A 19168-nucleotide genomic window follows, 5' to 3' on the forward strand; every position below is an offset into this window, starting at 1 on the left:
AAAACTGTGTAAAATACGTGATTATTTAAAATTTAAATTTATAAAGCTACATATAACTGTCCAGAACTCTGCTTATTGATTATACCACCTTTTTGCTTTGATGAATGTTTCACTGAATTTAAAATTATTCTTCTCCCTTCATGTGCTCCGTCTTCATTTTCCAGCAAAAAGGGAAATAGAGACCAAAATTAGAGAATGAGATGCTGTATTGTATTAAGTCTAAGAAGTATTCTGAATAATAAAAGGCCCTATACCAAAGAGGAGTGGTGCCACAACTGTCCTGCTTGGCAGCAGCTAAGTCATCACTCATTAGTAGCTTTTACACGTAATTCCAGGAGTGATACAGATTTTTCAAGAGTCATAATATCCTGAAATTTGGTGAGCTCTAAATTTTATGCGTTCCAGCTTACAAACAGGAACAAACATACTGGCCAGCATAGAAAAGCTTTTTTTTCTTTTCAGCTCTTTGACTCCTTATGCATTGCATAGTAGTTGTGGCTTGTCTTCCTCTGTTTCTTTTTTCCTGTCATAAAGCCCAACAAACAAGTTTATGCTACACAAAGGTTACACTGTTATTGAAAGCAGCCTAAGATCTTCAGACTGAAAAAAGGGTGACTTACATCACATCTCATATTTATTTATTCCGGGAAGGCAAACCCAGGAGGTCCTTGTTGCCCCTTCCACCTGGTAGTACTACTTGCTTAGAGATGTCTTTCACAGAAAGCTGCTAGAGAACATATTTTTCTTTATCTAAGAGTGGTACTTTGGCATTGGTTGCACAGAGAATTCTGCAGGCTGAATGAATAATTACCATCCTATGAGTGAGCTAAAGGAATAGTTTGAAGATGCTAAAAGCCTTCTGATATTTAGAAAATTTGCACTACAAAAACAATAACAAAAACTTCATTAAAATCCAGTGCATAATCTACAGACCAGTGTCTCTACTGCATATCTAATGGAAAAAAAGTCAGCCTGTTAAAGCAGATCCTCTCTTTGAGGCATATCTGTGACTGTTGTGGGTCTCCACAGCTGTGCTTGTCACTATCTGACTCCCAATATACACACTCTGAACTTAGTATTTGCAAGAGGTGTTCCTCAGGATAACTTCACGAACACTATCACATTGTAGGGCAAAACTGTCCAACTCTGGTCTCACCCTTTCAAACCGAGTCACTTGTGATCTCAATGACAAGATCTTTAGTAATAGACAAGAACTTACCCTCAGGCACAGGATAGCTCCTCATAAAAAACTCCAAGCTTCATAGTTTACCTCTTAAAAATCCTTCAAACACAACCTCTCTTAATGCTATGTCTTGAAAAACTTGGTAACTCATGCCTTCAGGTTTTGGTCATTACCCATTTTGCTGATCAATATTTTTTTCCCATGCCTTAGACTGTGTCACCAGAGTCTTGGACTGCCTTCGTTGTTTCTACCAGAACTAGTTCAACTCAGTTCCAATCTTGTAGCTAAGGTTAACAGTGACTAAACACACAAAACCTGTAACAGCATGTGCTATTTAACTGGTAACTTGCTGCTGCACTGATTCAAGTTTCAAGAACTCTCCTCCATCTTAAATTTGAATGGATTTTGTTGCCCAGCTTTCATGCCTTTAAGTGTTCTCATTATTTACAATCCACAAGCATAGAAGAGTTCTGTCTATATGAGCAAAGACTGGGCTCTCATAGATGTCTGATATTGGTAGTGCTAGCCAAAACAATAATTAAATGCCTTGAGAGTTCTGAGTAATGAATGTGTTCTACTTTTGCAGTTTCTTTGGCTAAGCTCAGGTGGGTGGAAATCTTCAAAAAAATACAGCAGCCAACCTCTTCCTAATGATCTCCATGGGGGTCTCATCAGTGACAGCAACATGAAGCCAAGGCTGAGCCCTTCTGGAAACAAAAACTCCTTAGGACTTGCATGTGCTGGCAGAATTAGCTTTTGAGTTTTTATTTCTTTCGTGTTTTGCTGGGAGCAGTGGATTAGTGCTGTGAATTCATGTTCTGTCAGCACCTGGCATTCAAATACAACTGATCCTGCCTTGGAGTGCAAGCTGGATTATTTCTCAAGATTCATTTTTCGTGGGCCCAAGTTTATGTAGCAATTAAGGAAATAAATCAATCAGATGATGACTGCACATCTACTTGCTTAAATATCTCTGAAGTGCTGCAACTTAATCAAAGCAAAACCACAACCTGAGTTTGGGGCTTGCATGCTTCTGTTCATCTGGGCTACAGAGCACCATGTTAGTACTTCCTTGCACCTAAAAGGTGCTTTACTTCTATTGTACTAGTGTAAATTTATATGGTAAGAAATGCTTAAATCATCATCATCAGGGCTAGGCTTCGCGAACGAAGACTGGGGAAGGCTCTACCCGTGCTCAAACACACAGCTGATAAATTACAGCACATCCCTGTGCACCAGCTCAGACCAGCTCAGTAGCTGTTCTTGGGCAGTTATTTCCATCAAATGTAAGATAGCAACACTTAGCTTTAAACTGTTTGCAAAGAAGCTAAGTGCTGACAACCTGCTATTTTCTTCAAGAAGAGAGCTGTTCACTTAGATGGTTACTACAGCCCAGCTAGTTTATGGGAGTCTTGCACTCAGTCACATAGGTGAGTTCTAAGCTATGAAGGAGATAGCATATATACCAGTGTAACAGTTTCCTCAGACCTTTGAATCACTAAGATTAAAAAAATATTTATTTTCAAGCAGAGTCATTCTGGCTCACCTGTCTGGAACAGAAGATGGTGGACTGGGTTCTTACCCAGGGGTAATGCTTTCCTGCCACACTTCATGGCCAGCTGGATTGCTAATGAGGTGCCAGGTGAACTGCAACAGCTTACAGCTCTGTATTCAAGGGCATACTAAAACCAATGCCAGTTTAGTCATCCATGGAGAGGGAGGAGATGGGCAGTTTGCCATGGTTCCAACAACATGTGATACTTATTCCTTTAATCATCTGGGCTGTGATGCAACCCACTGTGTTGTACCTGACTTAAGCCTGTTTGTCTGACAAACTTCAGACAGTGAGAATCCTTGAATGCACACAAATTTGTCCACGCAGTTCAAGGAAGAAAGATCCCATAAATGGGGAAACCTGATTGCTGTCTGCAGCTGCCTGATTGGAAGATGCAGAGAAGATGAAGCCAGACTTCTCTTACAGATGCATAGCAGCAGGCCAAGAGGCAACCGACACAAGTTGAAATATGGGAAACTCCAATTAGATAGCAGAAAAACATTTTTTTACCTTGAAATTGAACAAATACCATAGAGGTATTGCTTATTAAGTGTAAAACAATTTAAATGCTAACCTTTTTTTTTAATAATGTGCTGTATGGAAAGGCAAAATTTATTATTATTTGTGATTTAAGTAAAGACAGTGCACTTATTAGAGAACACTTGCAATTCTAAGTAGGCTTGTCACTACAGGAACACTAGCATGATTTACAAGAAACTCTGCAATATCACCAGCAGCTGTAATACTACTGAAGAATTTCTGATTGAATAAGCATTTGTACGGAAAGGGAAAAAAAAAAAGAAAAGAAGCTTATTTTACTTACATTTCATGATCTAAGAAGAATCTTTTTGACTTAGTAGGTGTGAGGGTGTGACGGCTTGAGTTTTTCAACTACTACGTGTATATTAGTTTCCAGAATCAACACAGGGGAAAAAAACACCATTAATCTTCTTTGGCGCAAAGAAGTATAAGTGGTATATACCAATGCTTGTTATTGTGACAATTTTCTGTGTATTTTTAAACTGGTTTAGTTCTTTGTTTTTTAATTATGAAATCATACTAGAGATAGTCTTATATATGCAAGATTCTGCTGTTTGAAACTGAATTCATTTGGTAAAGCTTCTCTGAGTGTTTTGCAGACTGAGACCAGGAAGCAGCAGTTTTTTTCTGTAGCTATAGGAAAGGTTGCAACAAGACAGAGATTCATCCTCCCTCTATTGATGTGAACTCTGCATTAAAACAAACATAATTTTTACAGCAGGTAAAAACTGCTTGTGAAGGGGCCTGATGTGGCAGAGCAGCATCTGCACAGAAGGAAAACTTGCAACAGTGACTTTAAAATGTATTCCTGATAACCAGGCACCTGTAGCTGGTCAGCCTTGGCTTGGTTCAGTCCATCCCTCTCTCCCTGACTACCTTTTATACCTTGCAAGTGTGTAGACACAGGACTTCCTTATTTTATTTTATATTAGTTATACGAGCTCATTTTAGATTAGGCTTGCATTAAGAGCTTCCTGCCATAGCTTTATCACTGAGGATGTGAAACAAGATTAGTACAATAGGTGAACACATTTAGGCATGCCTGCTAAATACCAGCAAAATGGTCTGGTTAAGAGAAAAATAATTTTTCCCACTGGGTGACTGAGGCATTGGCATGGCTAAAATCTGTACCTCTGTAAAACATTATCCCTTCCACTTGCTAGGCTGACAACGGGTGATAATAAATGGGATTGACTTATGGAATTACAGAATCATAGAATGGTTTGGGTTGGAAGGAACCTGAAAGATCATCTAGCTCAAATCCACCTGCTGTGGGCAGGGACACCTTCCTCTAGCACAGGTTAGACTTTAGACAAGGAGCAGCGGATCATCTTGACCAACGCCCAAGGAGGGCTGAAGCCAGTTTGGCTGAATTTGCCTGCAGCAGAGATCAGGGTGGGAAAGTGTTTCACAGAACAGAAACCTGCAGGAAGGATGGCTCTCTCCCAGCGTTTTCACGTTGCGCTGTTCCCAGCGCCGGCGGTACCTGCGGCCCCACGAGGGGGCTCTGACCGCACAGGGATCGGCAGCACCAGCGCTTCCAGGGCGCAGCTCTCACTGGCGCCCCTCACATCTCGCTTCTAGTAAGGAGCACTGCTTTTGTGGGAAGCAATATCCCTGACATGAAAGCGATATCCCTGACATGGTGTGACATGAAAGCGCCTCTCACATGTCAGGGTCTGTAAAGCAGTTTAAATTTCAGAGTGTTAACCTGGTATGGTTGTAGGTATAATAAACAGGTTAACCAGAACAGTAGTTCCCTCTGGGCTGCTTCCAGTGGAAGCAGCAAATACAGGGGGTATGGTTGATAGCTACCGTATGATCTAACTGGGCCTGGAACATGTATAAATAACTGGTAACAAGGAAATTACTTGGATGACTTTTTCCTACTACATTTTCCCCAATCTAAGACACTCGTAGCAGCCATAGTTTAAGAAAGCCTGGTATAGGCAAGGTATTTGAGATCAACCAAGTGGGGAGATCCTATCATATAAGGGAAAAATAGCATCCTTCTACACAGAGGGGGAAGGGGCATTTAAACAGTGATCGACACAGCTGAGTCTGACCGCTTTATATCTTTTAATACAACCTTCATTAAAATTCTTAAAATAACTGTGTAATGGCAATCAGAAAAGTATAAGAAGAATATATATTCCAGTTCAAGGAAAGATTTGTCCCCCCAGTGCATGAGAAAAATCAAGTGATGAAGGTCATTTAAATGCCATTGTCCCCTGGAACAACTGCCTGGTTTCATAAGTAACAGCACCTGTCAAATGCACAGCGCTTGATTGCTCACTGCTGTTAGTAGCACTAAAAGAAATACAGATGTAAACTGCCAGAGAGCAACAGTGACATAGGGGGATGATGCAAAGAAACAGCAATGACAACTTCATCAGGCTGCTGCTTCCTAGCTGTCAGCAGGGATGCACTCCTTCCTCCTGGCACTGGGCTCACATGACCACCATGATGTCTTCCAGTGGCTTTCTGGTCAGCGCAGGCACAGTAGCATCTTTCTTGGGATAGCCAACAGGGAGCAACAAGAGTAGCTTCTCATTTGCTGGGCGCTGGAGCAGCACCCGGAGCTGGGGGCCACAGTTGAGGGGTGTGGAGGTCACCGTGTACAGACCTGCATTCTGCAGCAAGACAGACGGCAGTAGAGTGAGACAGAGGTCTGTGCTCTGTATGTGTAGCAGTTTTTCCCACCAGACCTGTATTGTCCTATTGACTAGCCCAGAAATGCTGCTCCGTTAGATCCTGTTGCAGTCTTTAGAACATGTGATATACTAACAGCCTTAATGGTACCATAAAAGAAGCCTACTTTGCTTATGGAAAAGTGCAGTTTTTCTCGACCACAGCAAAGGCACATTCTGCCTGCCAAGTCTGCGTGCCATACAGCCGGAGCCTGCCCGCAATGCTCCACATAGAGGGGGACCCAGGGTTACACTGAAATTGAGAGGCAGTTGTGGGGATGTTACTGGAATATCATCCCATGGAGATGGGAGTTGGACTAGGTGACCTGTAAACCTCTCTTCTAACCCAAACTATTCTGATTCTATGACCTGGCTTGCACAGAGAAATGTTTCAGTTCTTGCCTCCATAGAGCTGACAAGGAAGATGCGTTACAGCTTTGTGAACATTTGCTCCCTACAGGGAAAGGGGGCACAGGTACTGTGTCAAAAGTTGCTACAGGAGTCTGTTTCTGTCTCTCACAATGGCCATTGTTACAATTTATATCAGAACCGCAAAGTAGGTCTATATATCAGTCCTCCTCTCATACAAAATCTCACAAAAGACCAAAAAAATTTGACAAACAATAAAGAGCTGACATCATCCAAGGTATAAGCACATAGCTGACTCGCTTCCTGACAACTGCATATGTGGATTTCAGTCTCTCCCTATATGTAATGTGAGAATTTTGAGTCTTTGAGATATAAAAGTGAGCCAGAGAAAAGTGCTCAGGCAATGCACCTCTCATGTTTCGTAATCTCTAGGATCTTCTCAAGAGGAGAAGAGCTAATAGTGGTGATGCTAAATGGTGCCTTAGGAGCAGCAATGCACAAAAGGAAGTGTCATTCAAAACTGAATGGAGGAGAAATGGCAGTGCCTGGTAGGAAATTGGCCTAATATAAGAGGTGGCACCTTACTGTTATCCTGCTGACAGGCCAAGTTAACTATCAGAATAGCTTTGCTATTTAAACACTTGTGTGAGGACATCAGATACAAGAAGCAGAACTGAGCACTGAGAAACCACTGAGAAAATCTAACTGGCTGGTGTCAAACATGCTGAGCTTTAGAAATCAGTTCACTTTTAGAAATGCCTTGGAAAGACTGATTGAAATAGTACAGCCTGTTCTGTGGAGTATGTCCCTAGTTTTTTATTTTTTCCAGCATTGTGTACTAAAAGTGTTTTGGTGTCAGGCTGTTTTTTAGGGATTACTGAAAAAAAGGGGCCAGTGTGGCACCACACAGCCATGCTTGGGTAGTTTGCAGAGCCTGTCAGGCCTGTTAGCATAAGGCAGAAACCACAGGAGCTGAAGTCTGTGCCTAGAAAAGAGTGACAACTCTGGAAGCTACATTACATTTTTCTTCTTGTTAACCAGTAGTGATGACAGGAATTACCTTCTCAGGTATAGATCTATATGGAATAACTTTAAAACTCAAAACTAAGACACATTGCCAGGAATTGGAGTATTCCAGAGGACTGATAATGTTAAAATTTAAATTGGGTTCCACTCTCATTTGGGCAGAATAGTCTTGGTATGTAGTCCAAGCTAATAAATTGACTCCTAGTGCGTTGGTTCTGTCACCATACCTGCAGTGCAGCAAGCAGGATCCCACAGGCAATAGAAACACTGATTTCATTATAGTAATGCGTCTTCTTCTTGCCATTTGGAAGCCGCCCATATACCTGCTTGAAAATGAGGATCAGATATGGAGCAGTGTCCAAGTACTCTTTGATCCAGTTTGTTCTGCAAAAGAATGTTTAAGACATTTATTTTGCAACCTTTTCACTTTCCCATAAGCCACATTTACTGTCTGCAGAGGGGCACTGAAGGTACATGACGATTATAGCAGCAGACTAAAGCTTAGAACATTTACTGCAAAGGATTAAGTATTATCAGCTTAAATAGAAACATTTTTGGAAAAAAAAAAACTTGAATAGAGTTCTCAATTTTAACAGATTTGGCTGAGGAGTTGATGTGCTCACTCTGAAGAGTAGAATTGCATATAAATAAGCTACCTCTTATCTATGACTGGCCTCATGGGCATTTGCCTGTGAGATTATTTAATTCCTGGAATTTTACAGATTTGCTTGTTACTAGCAATGCCAACTTTTTTGTGATTGCAGGGGAAACTGCTGGCAAAAAAGTTCAAAATTTCTTTGTCTGCGATCTAAACCTAGATGTATTCTCATGGCAAAAAAAAATGTTACTTTGGTTCTGAGTATTTCAACCCTGTTAGAATTCATTTGGCTCCCAACTTTTTAAATGACAATTTAAATATATTAATTATGATGTAGAATTTAGAGAAGAAAATGTGCACTTTCTACTGTTTGCACTCAAAATATGAAAAATACTGGGGTTTAGTTGTTTGCATAGCACATAAATTTGCATAGCACCTAAGCACATGTAAAATAACATTATGAAATAGGTAGGGCAAATAAACCCTACAAAGCTTTGTGCATATGTTTCATTTGACAAGCCAAGACTCAGTAAACATCTTCCCATTGCGAGTCAGTCAGACTTCGGAGGGCATTTGGAACAATTAAATATTGTATAATTCAGCACTTGGATAGGCTCAAGCCTTGGGGCTACCTCAGTCAGTAGCAAAGCTTCCAATGACTTTGGGAGCTTCACTGCTTGGCAAACAACAGGAAAAATCTGGGACAAGAGTTTCAGCAACAGAGGTTACACAGGGAAAAATAATGATGGAGCCAAATGCTTGGAAAACTTTCAAGATGGAGAGCATATAAAACCTTTTGCTGGAAGCAATTTTATGAACCAGCCACCAAGGCACAATTCTATGCATATTTATAAGTTTTTCTTTCCAAGTGTGAATCTTAGAAATATATCAAAAATGAGAGGGAAGAAGAAATTGAAAATGACATAAGTCTTTCCTAGACTAAAACATATCTCCTTTCAAACTCCTTAGCCAATTGACTTTTCATACCTGAATCTTTTCAGGTCATTAACCCATCTGTCTCCCATCCTTTTTTTGTAGTTGATTTCCTCTTCTTCTTCTACAATTTCACGAATCTTACGTTTTAAATATGGATCTTGCACTACCACAAAGGTCCAGGGCTCAGTGTGTGCTCCACTAGGTGAAGTACCTTCATACAAAAACAGGGAAAGATGAAAACCCAGGAAGGTGGGTGGGCGGTGAGAGGTTTCAGCTATTCCTTGTGAGCTTTCAGGCTGACCAAGAGTGACGGGAAAGCAAGTGAATGAGATGGGAGGAAAAGGACTGAGGCAAGTTCTGGCAGACAATCCTGTTCATTTCTTTCTTAAAGAATGAGAAGTCCCATTCAAGGACAGAGATTAGTCCTTTCATACAGCAATCTTACAGGAAGGGTAAGTTAAGGATTTCTAAAAGTTCCTTTTGGTTCTTATGATGAAACGGTAACATGGTGCAACATATGCCCATAGTAATTATACGGAAAGCAATGCACTGTCTGAATATGCAGCCAACTCGGAGACCTGATTTTAGTTAAAGGGCAAAACTAATGGCTTGCAGGGAAACAAGGCTAAGTGACCACCCGCAGGAACCTGTCACTGACTGACTAAGATAAGGAGCTGCACAACAAAGACATCTACCATATGGCATACAGCTTTGAGTTTTTTGTCCCAAAGGCTGCTGGTGTATGTAGGTGTGCACATATAAAGTCTGCACTTGCTCACCCACCAGCACCATAGGAGAATATTTTAACTGCCTAGAGGTTAAAAACCAGAAGCTGGAGGATATAGTTATCTGCACAGATTCACATATATATGGGTTAAAAAGACTGCTTAGATCTCTCTGATCCCTCATACACATTTAAAAATATTTGAAGATCTTAAACGCATACAATAGTTGCTTACCTAAGGACTGATTTTAGCTTGAGAAACACTGAATAGCTTGATAGCTTGAACACTTAAAGATAGCTTGAACTATCTTTATATATTAAAATGTTTTTATGTTGTGAACCTTGCCTCTCCTCAGGTTTGGGTAAAAACTGATGACATTTATGCTTCATTTTGTTTTCTTTTTCTCTACACAGCCCAAAGCTTTCAGGATTACTAAGTACTTCATCTGCACGCCAGGCTTGTTCGCTTTGCTGCTTTTGCCAAAACATGCTCAGTGTTTTAATGACTCCTAGTTAATTAGAGGGAGACAGAGACTCGTTACAGTGCAGTAGCAAAGCTGCTTACAGTTTTTAAAGGGAAAACAATGTACCTCAAATGTTGAGAATCTTTATATTATTAATCCTGCTAAAGGCCACTGAGCTATTTTCTAAGGCAGCCTGGAATATTTTCTATAGCAGGAGCAGCTGGCTCATAGAATAAGAGAAATAATGAGGGTCCAAACCACTTCTGGCTGAAGTCAATGTTACTAAAGCAGAGATGAGATTAGGCCAGGACATGACAGTAACGATTTGAAATGCATAAATTCTCAACAACAACAAAATAATCAATTTCTGACATTCCACCAAATAACCTTGATCAGGGTCCTCATCTTAACACTCCAGTCACATGCAACGAGGATCTGGACTGATGTCAGAAGGACTGGAAAAGGCTTTTTGTTCTAGACAGAAATTCTTTTTCTATAATAAACCCCAACCATTTATATCACCTGAAATATTTTGCTTGCCTAAGAAAATTTCATCACTATGTTTGTGGGGGGAACCCAAACATCAAACCCCACACTGGATATTATAATGCATTGCATTTTAAAGCATGTGAAGTACACATGGTTTGACATTTTTAAGAGAAAACACTTTAATATTTCTATTTGAAAGATGTCTCACTAAACCATACACAAATTTTATTTTAAATAACATCTTTTAAAGGTTGAAAATTAAGTATTTTGCTTCATGCTGTTGAAATGCTCTTCTTCCCTTATAGGTGAACTGCAAATACAAAGGAATTGGGAATGCTCCAAACAATTCCCCAACATATTGTTTGTTGTTCAAGCTGAGTAATTTCTGATCAATCAATGGGTGCTAATTCATTCCGGTTACAGGTGAATCTGGTAAAACCATAAGAAAAATGCCAATTTTCTTGGCTTTTCCACACCACCTTTTCACAGTTACGCAGTTGAACAACAATGGTGATCCTTTTTTTGTTTTTTTCAGACCTTGAACCACTCAGTACCATACCTGCTGTTCTGATGACATTATCGATAACCTCCCTGGGGACCGGCTCATCACTAAGAAACCTGACAGATCGCCTCTTATTTAGAAGCTCATAAAATGTCTGTGACCTTTTAATCATTTCAGCCTCAGAGTAGCGCTCCGCAGTAAAGGGGACATGGGCAACATTTTCTTCAAGTCCTTGACACTCTTCGTCAACATCTGCAAGAAAACACAAGTGGTTAGGGATTTTTTTTGCTAGAGAATGCTGTTGATATCCTTGGCATTCACCGCTGGAATGCACTTTGTCCTGCACTGGTGTACACTTTCCTTCTACATCACTCCTAAGGCAAAGTCTGAGGTTCCAGTTGACACAACTCATTGATCCCTAGCTCCAGCTGCTGAATAAACATCTTGTTTAAATACCAAGAGGCACGAGGGTCCTGGTTGGCTGTTGCAAGTGTGATCCACAAAGAAGTCATTGCCTTCTCCGCTTCAGCCTGCAAGCCTGCCTGCAAAAATGGGTTACAAGCTGAAACAGCAGTGAAAAACTGGCTAGGCCTTCAGCCCACTTTTCTCAGCAAGTAAATGTGAATATGTATATTCCTTCTTGAGCAGTCTAATAAGAAAAAAAAAAGTCAAATTACTGAAGTTAAGGAGAGAGCTTAAGTACCATTATGTGAAAAATCTCCTCTGAAGAGCTGAATGTCAACTTCTTCAATATTCATGTTTCATAGCCAAAGCACTGCAAGTCTTAGCTCTGCAGAAATGTGACTTTGTGGTTAATCTCTTTGGTTTCCCAACACTTCCAGCATAAGACAAAATGGATGACAGGCATCTATACTTAGGATAACAATATATCAAATATAGGATATTGTGTTTCTTATCTTTAAATTAAGAACTCTAAATGGTTCCCCGTTTCACTGAAATCTGTCTCTCTGGGTTTTTTTATATCACAAAATGAATCTCCTGTTGTCTCTGAGATCTCTTTCTGCCCTTTATTCCTAGAATCAGCAGAGATAGCATTTTTTACAGCTATGATGTGGAAGTTAAAGCCATTTAAATGCTGCATTTTGACTAGTCGATAGTATTGAACAATTTGCAAAAGAGAGCTGAGTCAGGAAAAATATTCCGGTTCTTTTTCAGTCACCATTAGGCTATTATTCCAGAATCATAGCAATTTCCAGTGCAAATTCAAACAGTAATTTTTTCTGTGTTTTAGTAGTATGAAGTTGCCTTAGAGACCAGGCTGATTTTTTGTTCATTTTATAAACAGCAGTGAAATATTCACAAGAGTATCTCAGCATGTGCAAGAGGGTGAAATAAATCCAGTTTCATACATTGAATCTAGACAGAATTATTCTGGTCCCCAAACAACACACATTTCAATTTGCATACCCAAAGAATTCTCTTTGTTTAGCATTTCATGCCTCTGTTGAGCACTCTTGGTCACAGTCTGCAAGGACCTGGCTCCACGTTAATGCGAAGCAGTGACCTGCTGTAAAAATTATTTTTGCAGCGACCTGCTGTAAAAATTATTTTTGTGACCATCTTGTACACTCAAGCTGAAAAGTAAAAAGGTGCCTCTTCCTAATGTTCCCTTTGTGGTTTACACTTAGTAAAGTAGTGATGAATGTGTGCTCATTTTGTGGTGCGGAGTTTTTTTTCCCATGAAAGAAGAAGAGAAGAAAAAAAGTCCAATTGCTGTTTGGTCAAGATGTCTCAACTTAATAATAAGGCGAAAAAAGAAATGTACTTTCAAAGATTTTGAATATGGAAAAAAGGTGAGGCAACTAGTGAGAATGAAAAACCTTTATACCCTCCAACTGGGAATACTGGCAGAGGGAGAAGAAGAACCCAGGATTGAGGGAACTGACACACAAAATCAAAACTCTCCTGGTAATTTTTTTTTTTAATAAATTCATCTAGTATTTATTCTCCTCTACCATGTGTCTACCATTCATTCTTAGCAGTTAACATTATCCATATGCTAAGATAAAATCATTATCAGCGCCATCTGTTTAGTGCATGCTCTCTATATCTTTAATTGCTGTGTTTAGACATACTCCTGTTCGTATGGTCACATTATATAATACTACAAGTGTCTTGTTTACATCTCTGTGTATTCCATGACTTGATGGACAACAGACATCCTGCTGGTAAGTCTATTACCTTGTTACCCACATTCTCAAGATTGCCATCGATTCCATTGTACATTTACAGTAGTCTTCAGGCTTCCTGCCTTTTATGAAAATCTGAAATGGTTTTGGCTCAGGCATCCCATGAATCTCATTTTAATGAAATCTCGTTTTAGAAGTACTATTTCTCTAACTCTATCAGAAATTTCTCTCAGGATACATTTTAGGATGATGACTGCGATCTTCCCAGCAGTTCATATGGGAGGTTATAATCAGCCTACAAACCGTATAATAAATTTTGCCTCATTTTGTAGCAAAAAATCTTACCATGAGTTCCTGGTAACATAAGCTCACACTGAGAACAACGACTTGTCATTTCACTTCTGTTGGCCACTTATTTTACCTACACTGACACTTCCCTGTATTGTTGGCTTCCACTTGTATGTCATTAGGAAATTTCATGTGTCCTCCTTGGTTTTATGCAAAGACCACTAGATAATATTAACAAATGGTCCTGAAACTGATCCTTGAGAAACTTCAGTCAAGAGGAATGTGTTTGCTTTCCAAACAAGCTCTTTCAGTTTCTTCTCTAAGGAATTGCTTTCTAAGCATAAAATTCCTTTGCGAATCTCTTTCCATAGGAAAACAATTAAATAAATGCAAAGAAAGCTTTCAGATCTTTGGACATAAAATTCTGGGTAACTGATCCTGTTGTTTTTTGCTTGATTAATGGCAGACTGCTACAAAATCTGCCACTACAGGAATCCCAGTAGTGAATCCAATCTTGAACTGAGTGTGTGGCTAAAAGAGAACTAAAAGAGATGGATTGCCTTACTAGTGGGTTATAAATAGTGCCTAGCAGGCTGATCCTGGAACCCCAAGAGTTGGTTATAGATCTTAAGCAAAAGAAGTAGCACGTGGAGAGGCAGACCCTGGAAGAAAGAAGCCAGAATCAAAATATTGTGAAAATTACCTCAAACTGGAATATAGTTACAGAAGGTTTTTAAGATCTTCAGAGAAGTGGAGTGGCTGTTTTATAAAGAGAAGACTTGCTGTTTTACCTAGTAAATGGAAAGCTAAGAGGTGATCTGATTGCTATCTATAAACCACAGGAGGATATATACCAGGGCTGGAAGAGTATCCTTTAAAATATGAAGAGGAAGGAACAGGAAAAATGGGTATACAGTAGTATTAAATAAGTTTGGGCAGACAGGCAGGTAGAGAAGGATTTTTAACCTATAGCATGGAGTTCTGGACCAACCTTCCAGCAGGGTTAAAGAAATAGGGTCATGAATGGCCAGTTTTCATGTTCATTCTGCTGATGACAAGGCTGGATTTGTCTGCAGCAGTAGGAAGATAAGCACAGTAATGCATCATGTACATCTGAGTCCTGTGTTCCTAAATGACACAAAACATGAACTGTTATTGAAATGGAAAATTAAATTGCTACTGCCTCATTCATGTCAGTAGCATTATTAAGATATGGAAAGTCTTTGAAACTGGGGAGAAGAGAAATGCTTTTAAGTGGAAGAGGTCTATTACGAAAAGTATGACAAGCAATGAACAGTGCATTTTCAGAAGAAATGGAATATTTGGAACTTCCTACATTGCTTTGTATTCTTTAAGTAGAGTGTATTGCCAATGTCCCCACAATTAAATATATAGTAATAAAATATCTTTGTTGTTAATCTGTGCAACTTATCCCCGGAATAACAAGGATACAAATATAATTCAGCCATATCTTCCACACCACTTTAAACTGGGTCTTTACTTTATCCATCAGTTGTACAGATCTGAATTTATGATCAAGAAAATGATTGATATGCATTAAGACTGGACATGGTTTTCAGTAGTCCAGATCCACCACTTTGGGACAAGATGCCCACTACTATTAGAAAGTCCTTGTGACTCATTGTTCAAGGCAAAGCTGAAGAAACATCTTTTTCATCTGTATCTAATTGGTAGTGCAATGGCCTAGTGCAAGACACAGTCAGACATATACATACACAGACCATTCTTGCCAATCCACAGCACAACAATCGCTTGTTCTGGATCTTATAAATGAAGGGGAGAGTTACAGGACAGATAGGCATGTAAACAAAGCTGCAGTGCTGCCAGTTAAAGCATTAAACAAATGGACTGAGTGCTTTGCACCTAGTGAAGGAACTTGGTTTTTATCTGCTCCAAGAAACACTCATCTCTTCAGCTACTGAAAGCAGAACACACACAAGCTCCAGAGCACTTCTACCCTTCATTACCAATAAGTGACCCTACTGAGTCTGCCCAAGCAGTTCAGCTAATTACGCTAAATGCTCTGCTACTCAAAGGTATGGCCCTCTCAGGTCAAACATCCCAGACGGTGCCACTTCAGTGAAGGTTCATGATATCTACAAATAAGGTCAGTGCTTTTCTTACAGAGTACTTCACATACTTGGCAAATAGACCTTGTTTTGGGAATGGACACAAATCAAACAACTTGATCTTAAGCTATCCCTTCTTGTTCCGGAGTCAGTTGAAAATTCAGCTTGTTCACCTAGGGCAGCCCTAGATTCTAGCTTTAGACAAGTCCTTAGGAATGTTTCATCTCACCTAACTCCAATTTTCTTCAGAGGAACTTTATCTTTAAATACAAGCCAGCTTGAAACATTTAAATAGAAATGAGCTTGTTTCCATAAGATACGTTAATAAAGTAACAGAATCTACACAGTATGTAAAATATTCTTTACTATTATAAAATCTGTGTTTACGTCCACGTTTCTATTTCAGCATCTAGTACAGTCAGTGAAAATTTTAACACTGACAAGTGTTAAATTTTAACAAGGGGAATACATTTTGGTGTCTACTTAGCAAAAGATCCTTACCAGCTCTTCTACTTCTCATTGCTACTCTTCTCACTTAAGATGGACTTTTCCCTGCTAAAGAAAAACTTCCCAATGCATGATGAAATTATTTTAATTTTTCTAGAGATAAAAGACATGATTTGAATCACATACCATTAAGGGAAAGATAATTATTTATTATTAAAAGCAAAATAGCAAGAAAACCGATTTTAACATTGGATGACATGGTAAATTGAGAAAGGTTTTATTTAAAAATAAATAAATCTTTTAGAAACAGCACCAATATGTCTACCTGTCAATTTTTTTGCAAGGAATTTTAAACTAATACAATTTTGAATTTAGCACCTGAATAAAATGGTAAGCAACTAGCACATAAAAGAATGACTTTATATATGGAGCTGTGGCAGTGAGGCTCCTTGTTAAGAACTAATAGGTTTGCTTATTTAGAGGATCTAAATTTTTAAACTGATAGAAGCAAGCATAGTCCGAGATGATAATTCATAAATTATCACTTGAACTACCTTCAGGAATTTTAATTTGCAGCAATTTAACTGAACTAGCAAGCCATCAGTGACAAAGGGATTATGCGATAATTTTATGCAGAATCTATTTTGCATTGAAAAAAGGAGGATACAACACATGAAGTAATTTTTAAAGAAATTTTACGTATTTGGGAATTAGTCAACATGGTTTAAAATGTTCCAGATATCAACTGTTTCTGGAAACTGATACAAAACACTAACTCAAAGTACACTGAACACTGAGAAAAGAAGAGAAGTAATGGATCTTAGAAATAAGTATATGTACAGAAGAACAATATGTTTCAAGATTTCTAGAAGTGGAGTCAGGGAATGTGTCATTATGGGACCAAAAAAAAGAATCCCCACAAAAAGCCTTTGAAGCCAGCTTGAGGAAAAGGAAAAAAAAAAAAGAGAGCTGTATTAACTACAACTTTAAAAGCTTCATAGGAATAGAACTCTGTAGATTTTTATTTCACAAGGAAATAAAGGCGGTTTATGGAGGATAGTCAGGAAGCAAGAAGAAGGAAGGGTACATACAGTGTTTAGACTTTTGTCCAAGCTGTGCATCAGAAACAGCTACTGAAAATAAGAGTCATTCTGTATAGGTTCAAATAGGCAGTTGAGTGAACAGATTAGCAGCATCACCACATTCTGTTCTTGAATATTTGATCAACATAGCTTTCAAATGGTTCTAGTTTCAGCTAAAGCTCTCAGGGACATTCTCAGAAGCCACAAATGGAGGACTTAAAACCATTTCCAACTTTTTAGGGGTGTTGAGACCAAAGATGTAGCACTGGGTGGTAAAGTGAGACGAGATGTCTACAAAATCAACTTGCAGATATAAACTGTCTGCTCAGGTCTTCCCTTTGCTCACACTTATAAGACCTGGGAAGAGGTTGGGGGGACTTTAGCAGGATCTCCTTTCTTTCCTTACGTTGCCCATAAAGTCCCTCATAGGTTTGAGATCTGCTGTTCAGAGGAACAGACAGGGGTCTTTGAAAATGTGTTTTCTTTTTGCTCTCTGACCTGGTTCTGGAGGAATTAGAGGTTTACACCAACAGTGACATGACATGAGGACTGCCTCCTTCCTGGGAGCTGACAAGCTCAGGGCACAGCAGCAAAATAGCATTATACATTGCTGTCACTGTGGAGAGTACAGAGGATTACATCTCCTTTATTCACGTCAGCAGATAAAATTCAAACAATGAAGTGTTCAGATGGATAAGATTTTTCTTACCTTCTTCGTCTAAGGTATGGTCAGTACCATCTTTTAAATCTTCATCCACCCACGGACGAGATGTAAGCTTGCTTTTAATGTCACGTTTTTCCTTCTCTCCATTAGTTTTCTTTATTATTACCCCAATCAAAACACATATAATGGCTATAAAGACTGGGGTGAGGGAAGAAAAGAGTGCCATGACTATGGAAATATGGAGCCTTTATTACAAGTTCAGTAGTTTCTCATGAAAAGGAAGGGCTGAAGAGGAAAGAGCAGAACGACAGTAAGCAAAAAGGGGTGGACCCAAGGTTCAGTCCTCGATCATATCCTGCTTCTACTTTTCAGTCACCTCCCCCACAACCTTATCTGCAATGTGCTCCTGCTGTTAATAAACAGCTCATGCCGTTAAACAAACTCCAGACCCAGGCTTATATATTTTCTGGGGAGAAGCAGTTTATAAAAAGCATGCAGAGGCACTGACCATATACAAACACTTAAATGCTGTCCAGTGCAAAATAAATTTAAAAAGCCCAACACCTTTCAAAACCCCAGACTAAGGCAAAAGGCTTCTCCCCTCTTATTTTTATTGCTATAGTCATCCCAGTAATCTTTCTTGTAACAGTGATTATGAGAAGAGCCAAGTGGGAATGTGACTTTTAAAAACTGATGGCACCTCTTCAATTTTTAATTCATAAAATTAGTTGTATTACATGTGTCTTGGGAAATCAGAATATTACCAATTGAATACCAGCTTGCAGCACCACCTTTGGCTATGTAAACAGGTCAATAGAACAGTGGCAGCATTACCTCCGTGTAAAGTATGAATGAGATGATTCACAGAACTCTGCATTCGTGCTGAATATTCTGGGGGAACTAAAAAGAAGAATACAGGGAATCAAAGTAAAAAATATTTGAGGGCTGCAGTGAATTTTATCAAATTCTTATCAAAGATTAAAAATCAATATGATCCTGGTTTAATACAATTATGGTCAATGTCTAAATGCTTAACCCATTTTTTACTTCAAGCAGTTGCTTGGGAATTGAATCAACACAGCAGCATGGAATTGATGTCTTTATCTGGGACTGTTGGGATATATTGGATAATGAAATGTCAGATGTCAGTAGGTGCTGAAGAGTGTGCTGGAGAGCAGGGTAAAGGGGTACTGACTGCATGCAGTCACCAGTGCCCATCAGCCCTTTTTAGCATCAGCTAAGCACCAGCCCTGCCAAGCCTTATCCCATGCTATAGGAGGTCAGTTCTGAAGTCCTAGCAAGTTAATCCCATGCCAATCCATGGCAAATTAATCTGCGTTTTGAATAAGCCTACCCGAGATAAGAGGGAGG

At 39.3% G+C, this 19168-nt stretch overlaps 1 protein-coding gene across 1 annotated transcript; it reads right to left on the bottom strand.

Moving 5' to 3' along the window:
* Positions 1-5340: 5340 nt before the first annotated feature.
* Positions 5341-18023, bottom strand: IYD (iodotyrosine deiodinase). The gene is made up of 5 exons (XM_027733915.2): positions 17843-18023; positions 11134-11328; positions 8949-9108; positions 7591-7747; positions 5341-5911 (listed from the first exon to the last, which is right to left on the bottom strand). Exons 1-5 carry the CDS (start codon positions 18021-18023, stop codon positions 5729-5731), a joined length of 876 nt encoding a protein of 291 aa, XP_027589716.1. The 3' UTR covers positions 5341-5728.
* Between the last annotated feature and the right edge of the window lie 1145 nt (positions 18024-19168).

The sequence above is a fragment of the Pipra filicauda genome, unplaced genomic scaffold, assembly GCF_003945595.2.
Source record: "Pipra filicauda isolate LSUMZ 115617 unplaced genomic scaffold, ASM394559v2 scaffold42_size3861933_pilon, whole genome shotgun sequence".
Lineage (NCBI taxonomy): Eukaryota > Metazoa > Chordata > Aves > Passeriformes > Pipridae > Pipra > Pipra filicauda.

Excerpts from the sequence above, each read along its gene's own strand:
- IYD (XM_027733915.2), bottom strand. The coding sequence starts at position 18,023 with ATGGCACTCTTTTCTTCCCTCACCCCAGTCTTTATAGCCATTATATGT. Across the intron at positions 9,109-11,133 it reads TAATGTCATCAGAACAGCAG|GTACTTCACCTAGTGGAGCA; the intron begins GTATGGTACTGA and ends TTTTGTATGAAG. Across the intron at positions 5,912-7,590 it reads TCCTGCTTGCTGCACTGCAG|AATGCAGGTCTGTACACGGT; the intron begins GTATGGTGACAG and ends GTCTTGCTGCAG.